The following is a 16,991-nucleotide window of genomic DNA, read 5'->3' as shown; positions in this document are numbered from 1 at the left end:
CCAGACAAGTCTTACAGGTTAGTTCAGGATCTGTGCCTTATCAACCAAATTGTTTTGCCTATCCACCCCGTGGTGCCAAACCCATATACTCTCCTATCCTCAATACCTCCCTCCACAACCCATTATTCTGTCTGGATCTCAAACATGCTTTCTTTACTATCCCTTTGCACCCTTCATCACTTAGACTGACCCTGACACCAATCAGGCTCAGCAAATTACCTGGGCTGTACTGCCACAAGCCTTCACAGACAGCTCCCGTTACTTCAGTCAAGCCCAAATTTCATCCTCATCTGTTACCTATCTCGGCATAATTCTCATAAAAACACACGTGCTCTCCCTGCTGATCATGTCCAGCTAATCTCCCAAACCTCAATCCCTTCTACAAAACAACAACTCCTTTCCTTCCTAGGCATGGTTAGTACGGTCAGAATTCTTACACAAGGGCCAGGACCACACCCTGTAGCCTTTCTGTCCAAACAACTTGACCTTACTGTTTTGCCTAACCCTCATGTCTGCGTGTCATGGCTGCCACTGCTTTAATAATTTTAGAGGCCCTCAAAATCACAAACTATGCTCAACTCACTCTCTATAGTTCTTATAACTTCCAAAATCTATTTTCTTCCTCACACCTGATGCATATACTTTCTGCTTCCCGGCTCCTTCAGCTATACTCACTCTTTGTTGAGTCTCCCACAATTACCTTTGTTCCTGGCCCAGACTTCAATTGGCCTCCCACATTATTCCAGATACCACACCTGACCCTCATGACTGTATCTCTCTGATCCACCTGACTTTCACCCCATTTCCCCATATTTCCTTCTTTCCTGTTCCTCACCCTGATCACGCTTGATTTATTGATGGCAGTTCCACCAGGCCTAATCGCCACACACCAGCAAAGGCAGGCTACGCTATGGAACAAGCCACCAGCCCGCCTCTTAGAACTTCTCATTTCCTTTCCATCGTGGAAATCTATCCTCAAGGAAATCACTTCTCAGTGTTCCATCTGCTATTCTGCTACTCCTCAGGGACCATTCAGGACCCCTCCCTTCCCTACACATCAAGCTCGGGGATTTGCCCCCACCCAGGACTGGCAAATTGGCTTTACTCAACATGCCCCGAGTCAGGAAACTCAAATACCTCTTGGTCTAGGTAGACACTTTCACTGGATAGGTAGAGGCCTTTCTCACAGGGTCTAAGAAGGCCACCACAGTCATTTCTTCCCTTCGGTCGGACATAATTCCTCAGTTTGGGCTTCCCACCTCTATACAGTCCGATAACAGACCGGCCTTTGTTAGTCGAATCACCCAAGAAGTTTCTCAGGCTCTTAGTATTCAGTGAACTAATGGTCTTTTAAAAACTCTTCTCACCAAGCTCAGTCACCAACTTAAAAAGGAATGGGCAATACTTTTACCACTTGCCCTTCTCAGAATTCAGGCCTGTCCTCGGAATGCTACAGGGTACAGCCCATTTGAACTCCTCTATAGACGCTCCTTTTTATTAGGCCCCAGTCTCATTCCAGACACCAGACCAACTTGGACTGCGACCCCCGCCAAAAAAAAAAAAAAAAACTTGTCATCCCTACTATCTTCTGTCTAGTCATACTCCTATTCACCATTCTCAACTACTCATAAATGCCCGGCTCTTGTTTACACTGCCGGTTTACACTGTTTCTCCAAGCCATCACAGCTGATATCTCCTGGTGCTATCCCCAAACTGCCACTCTTAACTCCCTCCTAAAGTAAATAATCTTTGCTGGAGGGCTATGCTGAACCTCCTTAGGCACTCTCTAGTTCAATGTCCTGGGTCCTCCCAATTCTCAGTCCTTTAATAACCTGTTTTTCTCCTTGTCTTATTCTGTTCTTTTTTCAATTCATACAAAACCATATCCAGGCCATCACCAATGATTCCACATGACAAATGTTTCTTCTGACAACCCCACAATATCACCCCTTACCACAAAATCTTCCTTCAGCTTAATCTCTCCCACACAAAGTTCCCACGCTGCCCCTAATCAAAGCAGCCCTGAGAAACATCGCCCATTATCTCTCCATACCACCCCCCAAAATTTTCACTGCCCAAACACTTCAACACTATTATGTTTTATTTTTCTTATTAATATAAGAAGACAGGAATGTCAGGCCTCTGAGCCCAAGCTAAGCCATCATATCCCCTGTGACCTGCATGTATGCACCCAGATGGCCTGAAGCAACTGAAGAATCACAAAAGAAGTGATATTTAAATGGCCTGTTCCTGCCTTAACTCATGACATTCCACCATAAAAGAAGTGAAAATGGCTGGTCCTCACCTTAACTGATGACATTACTTTGTGAAATTCCTTCTCCTGCTTCATCCTGGCTCAAAAACTCCCCCACTGAGCACCTTGTGACCCCCTACTCCTGCCCACCAGAGAACAAACCCCCTTTTTCCTTTACCTACCCAAATCTTACAAAACGGCCCCACCCCTATCTCCCTTCGCTGACTCTCTTTCGGACTCAGCCCGCCTGCACCCAGGTGAAATCTACAGCCTTGTTGCTCACGCAAAGCCTGTTTGGTGGTCTCTTCACACGGACGCGAGTGAAACTCAGCAGGCTAGGAATAAAGAAGTTGCAGTTCAGGGATACCATGGAGTCTGAGACCTGAGATAGAAGAGGCAGCCCGAGAGAAAATTGGGCCATAATTCAGCGTGCTGATTCCCCTTGAGGAGTTTGCCAATTCCTAAGCTGTGCATGTTCAGGGCAAGATTCTCAGCACCTGAATTGAAAGCAGCAGCTGTGAAGCTAAACAGTTATGCAAAGACTAGCAGTCTGATGGTGCTGGGGAGTCAGAGGCTGGAGGGCAGGGCCTGAGGAGGTAGAGCAACCCTTGTAAATAAACACTGAAACACTAGGAAGCTTTGAAACACTAGAAGGGCTGTACTCTAGGAGTAAGGGCAACCCAGAAAAAGATCAACGCTGGCACTAGCAAAAGTTAAGCGTCCTCTTAGATGGATCAAGATCTGCCAGTACCCTTATCTGCCTGAATTCTTTCTAGAGAAATGTAACAGTTTCAGAGAACAGAGTCTCTAATTTGTTCATATAAAATCACTATCCATTCACACTCACACACCAAGCATGCCAAGAAAATACCAAATAACTAAAAAAAAAATGTGGAAAAAAATAGAGACAGAACCACAGGTGATCTAAACATTGGAACTATGAGGGATTTTAAAATAAAATGATTATCCAGGTCCTGTTAGAAAATATTGGTTGCATCTTCTGAAAAGCAGAATTATTTTTTTATCATACATTAAGTTCTAGGGCACATGGGCACAACGTACAGGTTTGTTACATATGTATACCTGTGCCGTGTTTGTTTGCTGCACCCATTAATTCATCATTTACATTAGGTATTTCTCCTAATTCTATCCCTCCCCCATCCCCCCACCCCAAGACAGGCCCCGGTGTGTGATGTTCCCCACCCTGTGTCCAAGTGTTCTCATTGTTCAATTCCCACCTATGAGTGAGAACATGTGGTGTTTGGTTTTCTGTCCTTGCAATAGTTCTGAGCAAAGTTTTTAATACTAGCTGAATGTTGGTGCAAACTCTAGGTAATGTCATGAACTGAGCTACCAACTGTGAGCTGGGAGGACTAATTTGTATCTCACACCAGAAGACTCTATTAAACAGGTCTCTGTGGCCCCATTTCCTATGGCCTTCATCCAAATATTTATCCTCTAGAGCTTACCATTCTAAAAAGAAAGAAATGATTACCCCATAGAAAAGTGGACAAAAGAAAAAAAAAACAGCATTTATTCCCAGTATATTTTTGCTTAGCCTCTTTCAATAAGCCCTACCCCTATAACTACAAGCCGATTGCTGTGCATCCTTGGACAGCTCATATTTGAATTGTTTTTCCTCTGCAAATGGAGTGATGAGAGGGGTTCCTTGGACTTGAACTAGAAGTCAGAGTCTACCATAACCTAGTGATGGAAAAGAGAATAGGTCTCAGAAACATTTAGGAAATACTCTTTTTAAAACTTCACGATTAATTGGATGAAGGAAGGTCCAGGTCCATGATGATTCCCTGGTTTCTAAATAGGGTGATTGCACCTTAAGTCTTGCAACTAACCCAAATAGATAATTGAGGCAAAGTAGGAAGTTCTACTTTTGCCAAATTCAACTTGAGATATACAAAAGAAAAGTTTCCTAGTGCTGTTTATATATTCAACTCTGAGGCTTGGAGAAGAAGCCTTGGATAGAAGTTTAGATTTCAGTGGCATCGGTACCTACAGGAGCACGATGAAGCCATCAGATGAGTGGGAGAAAAAGCTTGTATCTACTCCTTATATGTTTATAACCCACCTCATTTCAAAATCAGATTTGAGTCAGCAGGAGAACATGTAGAAAGAGAATTAAAAGTCAGAATATTTGCCTAATAGACTCTAAATTTAGGGTAAGTAATGAAGAGGGACTCTCCCATAAACAAGAGAACTCAAATGTTGGTTTCACTGAAGCAAAGGATACAAAAAAAATTTTCTTCAAGAAGTAGAGATTGATCAAAACTTGACTTCAGTAGAGAGTTCCAGCATGTGAAGAATTAGGGGTTTTGTTTACCAGAACAGTTTCTTTGTAGTGCTCAGATATAAGTGAGATAGCCCTGGGCTACAGAACAAGTAGAGATAATGCTCCTTCAGAAAATAGGCTTGTCGGGGGAGGGTAGATGAGATTTGGACTTGAGGCAGGGCCTGACACATGTAGAATGTTGTGCTGGTTGTTTTGAAGACAGGACGTATTTGGTGTGTTTTTCATCTTGAGGAGACTTAGATGATATAAATTCTGAAGGATATTTTATGTAGCAAGGCCCTAGATGGGATGAAACGGTTTGAAGGGCAGTAGCGGGTGATCTTGAAAAATAGGAACACTTTATTCAGTAGCCAAGAATAAAGTAATAATTAGTTTACTGAGTTGGCACTCTTAGCTAGTATGTGTAATAAGACTTCAGGTATTTTCTCTCCTTTAGGAGCAACACCAGGAAATACATGGATTTCCCCACTAAGGGACTAAGAAATGAAGATATTGCCTAAGGTCATTACCACTCAGAACCCAGTCTGTCTGATTTAAAAGTCCTGAGCCTGGCCAGGCACGGTGGCCCACACCTATAATCCCATCACTTTGGGAGGCCAAGGTGGGTGTATCACCTGAGGTCAGGAGTTAGAGACCAGCCTGGCCAACATGGTGAAACCCCGTCTCTACTAAAAATACAAAACTTAGCTGGGAGTGGTGGTGCACGCCTGTAATCCTAGCTACTTGGGAAGCTGAGGTGGGAGAATTGCTTGAACCCAGGAGGCAGAGGTTGCAGTGAGCTGAGTTCGGGCCACTGCACTCCAGCCTGGGTGACAGAGGGAGACTCCATATCAAAAAAATGTCCCAAGCCCTTAGCCAGTAGGTCTCACTGCCTCTGTGGAGAATATAGGTGTTGATGAGTCCAAGTTGGAAGGTGGGGTGCTGGGATGTTGAGGAGGGCATACCTGATACCCTCCAGTTTTGATGTCATTGGTACAATGTCGACTACCATTTGAATAGAGGGCTTGATGAGAGAATCACCTCAGAAAGGAAGAGATGAACAATATGAATGATGAAGATGCTGCTAAGTGAGAAGCAGCCATGGGGTGGGAGGAAGGACACGACATTATCAATGTTGATCAATGTTGAAGGACATGACATTAGCAGTGAAGATGGTGGTGAGAGAGAGGAAGCAGTGGGATGGAGACACCACGAGTCACTTGTCGATTAATGGTTCTTTCACGCAACATTTTTTGAGCGCCTTATGTGTACTCCATAGTATTCTCAATGTTGGGCCTACTTAGGTATAAGACATTCTGTCCCCTCAAGCTGTTCACAATCTAATCAACACAGTGGTAAATACTAACATGGGGTCATCTTGGGATGGCAGAACTTACAAGGAGCAACCATCGTAATCTCTGGGGATCAGAAAAGGCTTTCTGGAGGAGGTAATGTCTAACCCCAACCTGGGGGCTGAAGTGTGAGTAGGGGTTTACGAAATGAAGGAGAAAGACGTTCAGAGAATTGAAGAACAGCTTATGGAAATTTCAGACAGGAAGAGAAAGAAGGGCCTATTCTTAGGTGCTTAAGGGAAGGTGAAACATTGAAGGGAAGTAATGGCACTGAGGTTGCATGGGTCACCTGAGGTGAAGCTATCAGAGCCTAGTAAAATTGCTGAGAAATTGCGATTTTATCCTGAGGTGCTGAGGATTTTAACAAGTGAAATGAAATAACTAGATGTGCATTTTAGAAAGGTTACTATAGCCACAATATAAAGAATTCGTTGCAAGGGCAAGAATGGGGATTGGGGAGACCAGTCAGGAGCCTGTTTGGTAACCCAGGTGGGGTCAGGAAAATGGCAGAGGGCATGGAGAGAAGGAAGTCACACAGCTGATTCCAGAAGCCCTTTCTCTGACTAGAGAGAGGGTGACTTCTCTACTAAATCATTCTGCTGTTTCTTCTGTTCCTTCTAGACTCTAGTGCCTAAGGCCAACCTTGGAAAGGCGTGGCCAAAGCACCTGCGTGAGCCACTGCTACAGAATCTGGAGGAGCTGACATAGAGAAGAAACTCAGGTTCCTCCTGAAGGACTCATCCATGGAGAGGTCCTCCCAGATACCCTGGGGCAAGGTGATGAAGACCTGGGACAAGGCCCTCAGCCACAGGAAGAAGATGACCATGAAGAGCTTGGGGAAGCAAACGCAGAGAAAGGCCTGTGTGCGTGGTAAGTGTGGGAAGGATTTGTGGTTGCGGCAACCGCCCTCTGCTGTTCTCCCTTTGCATCCTGCCTTCTTTCAGGTCTAGTTTACCCTTTAGATCCTTTCTTTCCTTTCACCTCCTCATCACCCACCCCTTCACTTCCCTCCACTGTTTGCCCACCATCCCTTTTCCTCCTGTTTGTCATTAGCCTGTGTGTGTGTGTGTGTGTGTGTGTGTGTGTGTGTGTGTGTGTGTGTCCTTGATTACCTCCACCTGTTCTTTCCACTTGCCATTTCAAAGGTGAAATGTCCTGCTCTCACTCAGAGATAATGTAGCTCGTCACTAGGTGGAAAGCCAGCATATTTTCACATGTTCAGTGACCTTGCCTGGAAGGAAGTAAAAGTCAGTTGACCCCAAACAGCCCATCGCCACCAACACTACCTCAAGACCAGAGTTAAGGGGCCTTGTTCTGGGTCAGTGACCTACTGGTATCACCAGAGTGAAGCTGAAAGGGGCCAAGAAGATGTATAAGCAATTCCGGGAGGGTCTGTAATAAGAGTTTGAGGAGGGCCAGAAAGAACTTTCCCCTCCTTGGCCAGAAGCAATGCGCGCCACAGAGTTCTGAGGGAAAGGGCCCTAGCGCTGCTTTCCTGGGGAGTGACGCGCACACTCCACACCCACCTGAGTCCCCTGTCCACTGTTTCCTGGAGCGGGTTTTAGTCTGTTGTGCAGCTTCCCTAATAAGGGGGAAGTGTTTCTTTGGCTGGCTGAAAGAGGCCTGCTCCTTTCCTGGTGCTATGAATCCAGGTGGGACTGCAGTGGCTCTTCTATGGCCATTGACTGTGTGAGCCCCACGGTAAGGCGGGGAGGAGGCAGGACAGGATGCAGGCATCCAAAGACACCACTGTGAGCTCTCTGAGGGGTCAGAAGACACAGAGAGCCATCCCTTATCACTTAGGAAATTCTGAGTTATTGACAATCAATGTGGCAGGGTACAGGAGGAAAGAGCTCTTGTAATTAAGTGATTGCTTCAAATATATCACCGCCCTCTAGAGATGGGAAATACCTAGACCAAGAATTCTTTCAGAGCCATATCTCAGATACGACAGGACTTCCTGTCGTAAGATAATCAACAGTACCATACTTTAAAAGCCAGTATTTCTAGTATCATAGTATTACTGTGTTTCTCTCTGTTTATCCCTGAGCCCCGGGGAGGTCTTGTTAGAGTGTACCAGCACTGTGACAGCTGGCAGATGGGGCACTGAGAGCCGGAGGAGGTGAGGACTGGTCACTCCACAGGCCTCCCCGAAGTCTGCAGCGCTTGTAGGGACATCTAAGGGGCCAGTGTGACTTAAATACACTGCATAAGTTTGAAATGCATGTAGTTTTAGCTTTTGTTAAAATGGATTTCCTTTATAGTCAGTTTTGAGGGTTTTTTAAATGTTATAAACATCTTTTTCATTGTTACTACTTTTTTTCCGTTTTCGTCTATCCTAGAAAAAAAAAAATGTTGCCCTCAAAATTACCTTATGTCTTTCTGCAATTGCCTTTGAGAAGGCTCATCTTCTCCAGACACATTATCATCTGAAATCAGTAGACAATCTTGTATTCTGTGACTGAACCCAAGTTTATTTCTTCCAAACAACTTCAAAAACCCAAGCAACAATATATACCTAGTATATTTTAGGACATCAGTAATGTCCTTTAAAAAGTGAACCTTTTTTTAAGCTACATTTTCTCATGTGTGTTCATTGAGGTTCTTACAGAAAGCTGCACTGCATGGTTGTCGGCCCTTTTTAAAGTCAACAGTTGCTTCAGAAATAAAATATACTTTAAAATCTTATTATTTCTTATATTTTAATTTTGGTTTTTAAAACTTTCTAAAAAATGTTACCAGTCATTTTTAAGTAGCCGTTACAACCTAGTTAATAAATCTTCATAAAAAATTTAAACAATGTTTATCAATAATTACAGTTTTGATTTCCTTAAATATATAGATTGATTTTCATTTTAAAAATGTTTTACTAAGTTTCTAACTAGTTTTTATAATCTAATAAAATAAATTTAGAATTATAGTGGATGTGAGGTTCTCATACATCTTGTTAACATAACTTGCTGAAATATTATTACACATTTCAATTTAAAATTACTTCTTGTTAATTATTTATATGGACATTTAAAAGTTGACGTCAGGCATGGAGGCTCACTCCTATAATCCTAGCACGTTGGAAGGCTGAGGCAAGATCACTTGAGCCCAGGAGTTCTTGACTAGGCTGGGCAACAGTGAGACCCCCCGACTCTATTTTTAAAAATAAATAAATAAAAGTTGAAATCTGTTAAGCACTATATCTGCTAGGTACTATAATATGCCAAATTATCTAAATATTACAAGATCATAAAGTAACAAATACATAAGATTATTCCCATATATTATTCAAAAATATAAATACAATGGCTTTGATCTACTTAACCATCTCTCCACTAAGCTTTAAGTCTCACTAGTGATTTTTTTTGGAAGGGAGAGAAAAACACCCACTACAGAAACAGTTTTATTATTCCAGCAAGCTGGGGTTTCTGTGGTGATACACAGAGAATCCCCATCTACCAGAGAGAGCCCTGACTGGGATGCAGGACTGGTTACAACGTCAAGATCCTTCTCTGTGACCAACTTGGTGTCTTATTTGTAAAATTCTTCCAAGGAGGAAACCATAAATGTTTTTTAAAAACTCTTCTCACTAAAAACCTTATGTCCATCGCGGAGCTGTCTGCGGTGGTGGCGGCGGCGCCTCTGGTCTCCCGCAGCCCAGAGCCCGCACCAGCACCTCTCCCTCCCTGCCGCAGCCGCGCGGCCCAGCAGCCCCCAGACACACGCCTCTATTGGGCTCTTGTCACATAATTTTATTATTGAAACAATTTCAGCCATTACTTAGACGGTACTGCAGGAACAAAAATGGGAGTAAATCTTCCTACTCTGGAAACTGAATTTAGAGATGAGGAGAATGGAACCTGAGAGGCAGGGAAAGAATGATTATGTGTACTTCCTATGTGCTAGATTCTCAGTCAGGCACTGAATAAATACAGACATGCTACAAGTTGTTTATCTATTATACTTCATTATTTCCTGGATCCCTGAACTTCTGCACCACGCTCATCTCCTGAGAATGGAGGAGGGCATTACATAATAGTAAAGGGTTCAATTCAACATGAGGACCTAACTATCCTAAATATATATGCACTCAACACAGGAGCACCCAGATTCATAATGCAAGTTCTTAGAAACCTACAAAGAGACTTGGAATCCCACACAAACATAGTGGGAGAATTCAACACTCCACTGACAGGATTAGATAGATCATCAAGGTAGAAAAATAGCAAAGATATTCAGGACCTAAACTCAATATTGGACCAAGTGGATCTAATAGACCTTTTTATTATTTATTTTGGAGACACAGTCTGCCTCTGTCACCCAGGCTGGAGTGCAGTGGCATGGTCTCAACTCACTGCAAAGTCCACCTCCCAGGCTCAAGCAATTCTCATGCCACAGCCTCCCAAGTAGCTGGGATTACTATTACAATTTTAAGAGACGGCAATTAGAAAAGAATGTCTAAAAAGGCTCCATAACTGGGGATTGATGAAAAAATGGAGAAATACTGGACTAGAGTGAAGAGAAATAAGAAACACTGAGGCATCTGCTAGTAAAAATGTTGAACTCTAAGGAGAAAGAGAAAAATCTTACAAACATCCACTTGAAAAGAACATATTTCCAGCTTCATCCATGTCCCTACAAAGGACATGAACTCATCCTTTTTTATGGCTGCATAGTATTCCATGGTGTATATGTGCCACATTTTCTTAATCCAGTCTATCATTGATGGACATTTGGGTTGGTTCCAAGTCTTTGCTATTGTGAATAGCAATAAACATACGTGTGCATGTGCCTTTACAGCAGCCTGATTTATAATCCTTTGGGTATGTACCCAGTAATGGGATGGCTGGGTCAAATGGTATTTCTAGTTCCATCATGCAAACTATCGCAAGAACAAAAAACCAAACACCACAGGTACTCACTCATAGGTGGGAATTGAACAATGAGAACACGTGGACACAGGAAGGGGAACATCACACACTGGGGCCTGTCGTGGGGTGGGCGGCGGGTGCAGAGGGAAAGCATCAGGAGATTTACCTAATGTAAATGATGAGTTCACAGGTGCAGCACACCAACATGGCACATGTATACATGTGTAAGAAACCTGCACGTTGTGCACATGTACCCTAGAACTCAAGTATAATAAATATATAAATATTTTTAAAAAGAACATATTATCTACAGGAGAAGAATGATGCTGGAATTAGACTTTTTATCTCCAACGCTGGAACGGACAGTGGCATACCAGTTAAGGACTCCTGAGAGAAAGGACTACAACCCAACAATCCTGTACCCAGCTGAGATGTGGCCCCTCTGTCAGGGTGAAGGAAAGATACACAGCAATTCAGTTTATCTCCTGTGTCCCACACAGAGAAACCTACTTGAGAGAAGACTTTCAAAACATTATCACTTATGTGAACCTGAACAACAACTCATGGAAATGTAAAGGAAAGAACACAGATCTCTGGGCTTCACCACTAGAGTGTGTGATTCAGTGGTTTGCGGTCTAAATTTTCATTTTTTACAAGTTCCCAATTAATGCTAATGCTGCTAGTCTGGGAACACACTTTGAGAAACTTTCAGGTGTTTACTAATTTGTTTCTTTGTTTGTTTTGAGACGGAGTTTCACTCTTCTCACCCAGGCTGGAGTGCAATGGCATGATCTCTGCTCACTGCAACCTCCGCCTCCCGGATTCAAACAATTCTCCTGCCTCAGCCCTCCAGAGTAGCCAGAATTACAGGCATCCACCACCACACCCGGAATATTTTTTGTATTTCTTTAGTAGAGACAGGCTTTCACCATGTTGGCCAGGCTGGTCTCGAACTCTGGACCTCAGGTGATCCACCCGCCTCAGCCTCTCTAAGTGCTGGGATTACAGGCATGAGCCACCGCGCCCAAAACGATGACTTCAAGTGAAATGCTGTATAATAAAATTAATTTTATCATAGGCTAATTGATATGAACAAGGGTCACAAAAACATCACCAAACTTCTAAATAAAGATTCAGCACACTTAGAGTATTAAACTTAGAAAAAATGTGAGCTATACATACAATTCAGAAAGCCTAATAAAACCTACTAAGATTATTATTCACCCAATTTTTGGTGAGTCAGTGAGTGATGGCGGTCGTAGTTGTGGTAAGTTAAATCAAGGAATAAATGCTTGCAGAGAAAAAATTGTAAGGAGCACCTCCTACTACTACACAGTTAAAAAATCAATAATGACAGACACGGCAGGCTGGCTGATCTATCTTGTACTTTCATCGTTATTGTCTTGCATTTGTATGATTACCACGTTTTATGAATTTTTATTTTTCAATAATTTGTATTCATTCCTTCATTTTCCAACCTGCTGATTCCAGTTCAGAGTGGCAGGTGGCTGGAACCTATTGGCAGCTCAAGGTGTGAGGCAGGAACCAACGCTGGACAGGACCCCATCCGGGGCTCAGGGCACACCCCCATACTGGGACCATAGAGATGTCAGTTCATCTAATGTGCACATCTTTGGGATGTGGGAGGAAACAAGAGTATCCAGAGAAAAACCACAAAGATATGGGGAGAATATGCAAACCCCACGCAGACATTGGCCTGCCAGAAGTCAATTGTTTAAGTTAATTTTATAATAAAATGATATTATTTCAGGCTGGACACAGTGGCTCATGCCTGTAATCCCAACATTTTGGGAGACCAAAGCGGGTGGATCACTTGAGCCCAGGAATTTGAGACCAGCCTGGGTAACATGGTGAAACCCCATCCTCTACAAAAAAAAAAAAAAAACAAAAAAAAAATTAGCCAGGCATGGTGGTACACACCTGTAGTTCCAGCTACTCAGGAGGCTGAGGTGGGAGGATTGATTGAGCCCAGGAGTTTGAGGCTGCAGTGAGCCATGATGGCACCACTGCACTCCAGCCAGGGTGACAGAGCAAAACTGTGTCTCAAAAAAGAAAAAAAAAAAAAAGATGTTATTTGAGAACCTGCTGTATTTGCCATGTAAGAATCACCTTGGGAGGGACATAGAAAAATACAATATGATCCCTTATAGATAGATTTTGTCCCTGCATCAAGGACAAAAGTGATTTCTCTGATCTGATTTATACTGAAATAAATGTGAGCTATACATACATTTAAGAAGGATTAATAAAAACAAGTAAAATTGGGCCGGGTGAGGTGGCTCATACCAGTAATCTCAGCACTTTGGGAGGCCAAAGCAGGCAGATCACTTGAGTTCGGAAGTACAATACCAGCCTGACCAACATGGTGAAACCCCATCTCTACTAAAAACACAAACATTAACCGGGTGTGGCGCCGCATGCCTGTAGTATTCAGCTACTTGAAAGGCTGAGACAGGAGAATCCCTTGAACCTCGGAGGTAGAGGTTGCAGTGAGTCGACAGTGTGCCACTGCACTCCAGCCTAGGTGACAGAGCGAGACTCCTCAAAAAAAAAAATTATTATTTACCCAATATCTGGTAAATCAGTAAGCGACAGCAAACACAGCTCACCTATAAATCAATCCTGCCTGGGTGGGGCCACCTTTGTGGAGAGTTACTGAATTAGGAATTTAATCATTTTGATTGTTCTTGTAATTACTTCGCAGTCCATTATCATAATCTAATCAATCTAAAAGTGACATGATTATCTTATTTTTTGAAACCCCATTCATAATTTTAAAATCTGGTTTATTTTCTTGATAAATTATACAACTACGAAAAAAATTCTAAACATTGCATTTAAGTATAGAAAAGCTCAAACACAGCTGTACATGGAGGCAGGGGATTGCATCAATTCCTGCATTCCCTGAAGAATCATTATGATTTCAGTAATATCAAATGCAGAAAATATTGTCTTGAATAACTCTTAAAATACCATAAGCAGATATGTTGTTGAGAATGGGAAATTTTTGGTATTGGTGAAAAATTTTGTGAATTTCTGGACAAAACTATATACAATGGTCCTGTGATTTATGCAATTGCATTTCTCGAACATTATGAAAACTAAAACAAGCAACAACACTTGTAATTTAAAATTAAATAGGGTGCAGCCTTGGACATCGTCAACATGTTTCTCATCCAATTTCATGTCTGAAGGTCACTGGAGAGTCCTATGACATGCTTGCAGCTAGCTTAATGGTCTTGACCATTGTCAATAGCAGTCCCCATTCACTAGGAGAACCACCAGAGCAAACTCCAGATTTTAAATGAATCCAGACTGGGTGGTGCCACCTTTGTGGAGAGTTAATGCTTTAGGTAATTTAATCATCTTGATTGTTCTTGTGACGAGTTAGGAGACGATTATCACAACCTAATCAATCCAGAAGTCATGAAGTCTCCACCCACTATTTAAGGTGACTCAATATAAACCTGCCTCCTGTGCCTCCACATTAGCTCATTTGGAAGACCTGGGTATAGGTGGTCGTCTCCTCGGCTCCGAGTCCCTGCAGCAGCTGAGGTGCCTGTATCTCTCTGGTTCCCAGTGGCCGCCATCATGCTCTCCTCCACACTCAGGGTGGCTGTGGTGTGCGTGAGCAATGTCAACAGGAGCATGGAGGCCCACAGCATCCTCAGGAGAAAAGGGCTAAGTGTCCGGTCTTTTGGAACTGAATCTCATGTGAGGCTACCAGGACCAAGACCCCATCGTCCTGTAGTTTATGATTTTGCAACAACATATAAGGAGATGTACAATGACCTCCTCAGGAAAGATAGAGAATGCTACACCCGCAACGGAATCTTACACATCTTGGGAAGAAATGAGAGAATCAAGCCCGGTCCAGAAAGGTTTCAGGACTGCACTGATTTCTTTGATGTCATCTTCACCTGTGAGGAGAGGGTCTATGACACAGTGGTGGAAGATCTGTGTTCCAGAGAACAGCAGACCTTTCAGCCTGTGCACGTGATCAACATGGACATCCAAGATACCCTGGAAGATGCCACCCTGGGAGCTTTCCTCATCTGTGAGATTTGCCAGTGCCTGCAGCAGTCAGACGACATGGAAGACAATCTGGAGGAGCTGCTGTTGCAAATGGAGGAGAAGGCAGGAAAAAGCTTTCTTCACACCGTCTGCTTCTACTGAACATCTGGGCTGGCTTTGTCCCCTTCCTCAGTAAGAACTTCGGCATGGGACTTTAGTCCGGATTTATTGTGAGAAGCATCTGCAAAGACCTTCCACTGAGGACTGTTTGTGTTACTTTTGTACACATCACCTGGAAAGAGGCTATTACCAAGAAAATATTGTTTGGGAAATGAGAAGGACTAACATTTTTGAAAGCACTGAAAAACGCTTGGCATTGTTCTAGGTGCGTTACATGGCATAACTAATGTAATGCTTATATTATTCTACAAGGAAGCTAGCCCACCATGACGCCGTTTTCCAGAGGAGCAAACCGAGCTGATAATGGACTTCTGGAAAAATGATTTGTTTAAGGGTATTCAGCAGATAATAACATTGTATAGTTAAGAACCTTGTAAATAAACTTCCTTTTCTCAATTTGAGTGGTTTTTTTTAAATTTTTATATTTTTTAAGTTAGTTGAGACCAACGGAGTGTGGTATGTTAAGTTAAATGTTGTTCTTCTTTAATAAGAGTATAATATTACATGTTTGAACAGATAAATGTTTTTTCATATAGGTTTTATCTTTTTTTACTAATGCTCACTTTAATAGGTAAAATCCAAGTTGGATAATGAACTACATATTATTTTAAAATTTGGAGTTATCTGCTCAAATAATAGGTCATCAAATTAAATGAAATAAAAAATGTAAATAAAAAGTATATTCTTATTTCTGTTTGGGGGATGCATTTCAAGCCACTAAGTGACATGCTTTTGTTTAAACCTTATGAATTGCACTGAAAAAAAAAACCCAAGTTGGATAACAAACCACAGATTATTGTAAAATTTGGAATTATCTACTCAAATAATAGGTCACCAAATAAAATCAAATAAAAAATTTAAAAAAATGTATATTCTTATTTATGTTGTGGGATGGATTTCACACCACTAAGCCACATGTTTTTATTTAAGGCTTATAGATTACACTGAAATAAGCAATCTCTCATATTGAGAGATTCAAATTGTATTAAATTGAAAATGTTTATTCATTTGAGCATTTAGAACATAAGTTGATAAACCTAATGATGTTTTCACGGAGAAATAAGTGAAACACTTTCACTACAACCTCCGCCTCCCGGATTCAAACAATTCTCCTGCCTCAGCCCTCCAGAGTAGCCAGAATTACAGGCACCCGCCACCACGCCCGGAACATTTTTTGTATTTCTTTAGTAGAGACAGGCTTTCACCATGTTGGCCAGGCTGGTCTCGAACTCTGGACCTCAGGTGATCCACCCGCCTCAGCCTCCCAAAGTGCTGGGATTACAGGCATGAGCCACCGCGCCCAAAACGATGACGTCAAGTAAAATGCTGTATAATAAAATTAATTTTATCATAGGCTGATTGATATGAACAAGAGTCACAAAAACATCACCAAACTTCTAAATAAAGATTAAGCACACTTAGAGTATTAAACTTAGAAATAAATGTGAGCTGTACATACAATTAAGAAAGCCTAATAAAACCTAGTAAGATTATTATTCACCCAATTTTTGGTGAGTCAGTGAGTGATGGCGGTCGTAGTGGTGGTAAGTTAAATCAAGGAATAAATGCTTGCAGAGAAAAAATTGTAAGGAGCACCTCCTACTACTACACAGTTAAAAAATCAATAATGACAAACACGGCAGGCTGGCTGATCTATCTTGTACTTTCATCGTTATTGTCTTGCATTTGTATGATTACCACGTTTTATGAATTTTTATTTTTCAATAATTTGTATTCATTCCTTCATTTTCCAACCTGCTGATTCCAGTTCAGAGTGGCAGGTGGCTGGAACCTATCGGCAGCTCAAGGTGTGAGGCAGGAACCAACGCTGGACAGGACCCCATCCGGGGCTCTGGGCACACCCCCATACTGGGACCATAGAGATGTCAGTTCATCTAATGTGCACATCTTTGGGATGTGGGAGGAAACAAGAGTATCCAGAGAAAAACCACAAAGACATGGGGAGAATATGCAAACCCCACGCAGACATTGGCCTGCCAGAAGTCAATTTTTTAAGTTAA

General features: G+C 42.3%; 1 protein-coding gene across 1 annotated transcript; it reads left to right on the top strand.

Annotated features, from left to right (window-relative positions):
• Positions 1–14,359: 14,359 nt before the first annotated feature.
• On the top strand, positions 14,360–15,366 carry LOC134807290 (RNA polymerase II subunit A C-terminal domain phosphatase SSU72 like protein 2-like). The gene has a single exon (XM_063783550.1). The coding sequence runs from the start codon at positions 14,368–14,370 to the stop codon at positions 14,950–14,952; it is 585 nt and encodes a 194-aa protein (XP_063639620.1). The 5' UTR covers positions 14,360–14,367; the 3' UTR covers positions 14,953–15,366.
• The last annotated feature ends 1,625 nt before the right edge of the window (positions 15,367–16,991 follow it).

The sequence above is a fragment of the Pan troglodytes genome, chromosome 9 (assembly GCF_028858775.2).
Source record: "Pan troglodytes isolate AG18354 chromosome 9, NHGRI_mPanTro3-v2.0_pri, whole genome shotgun sequence".
Taxonomy (NCBI): Eukaryota; Metazoa; Chordata; class Mammalia; order Primates; family Hominidae; genus Pan; species Pan troglodytes.
This window is presented reverse-complemented; position numbering and strand designations above follow the sequence as displayed.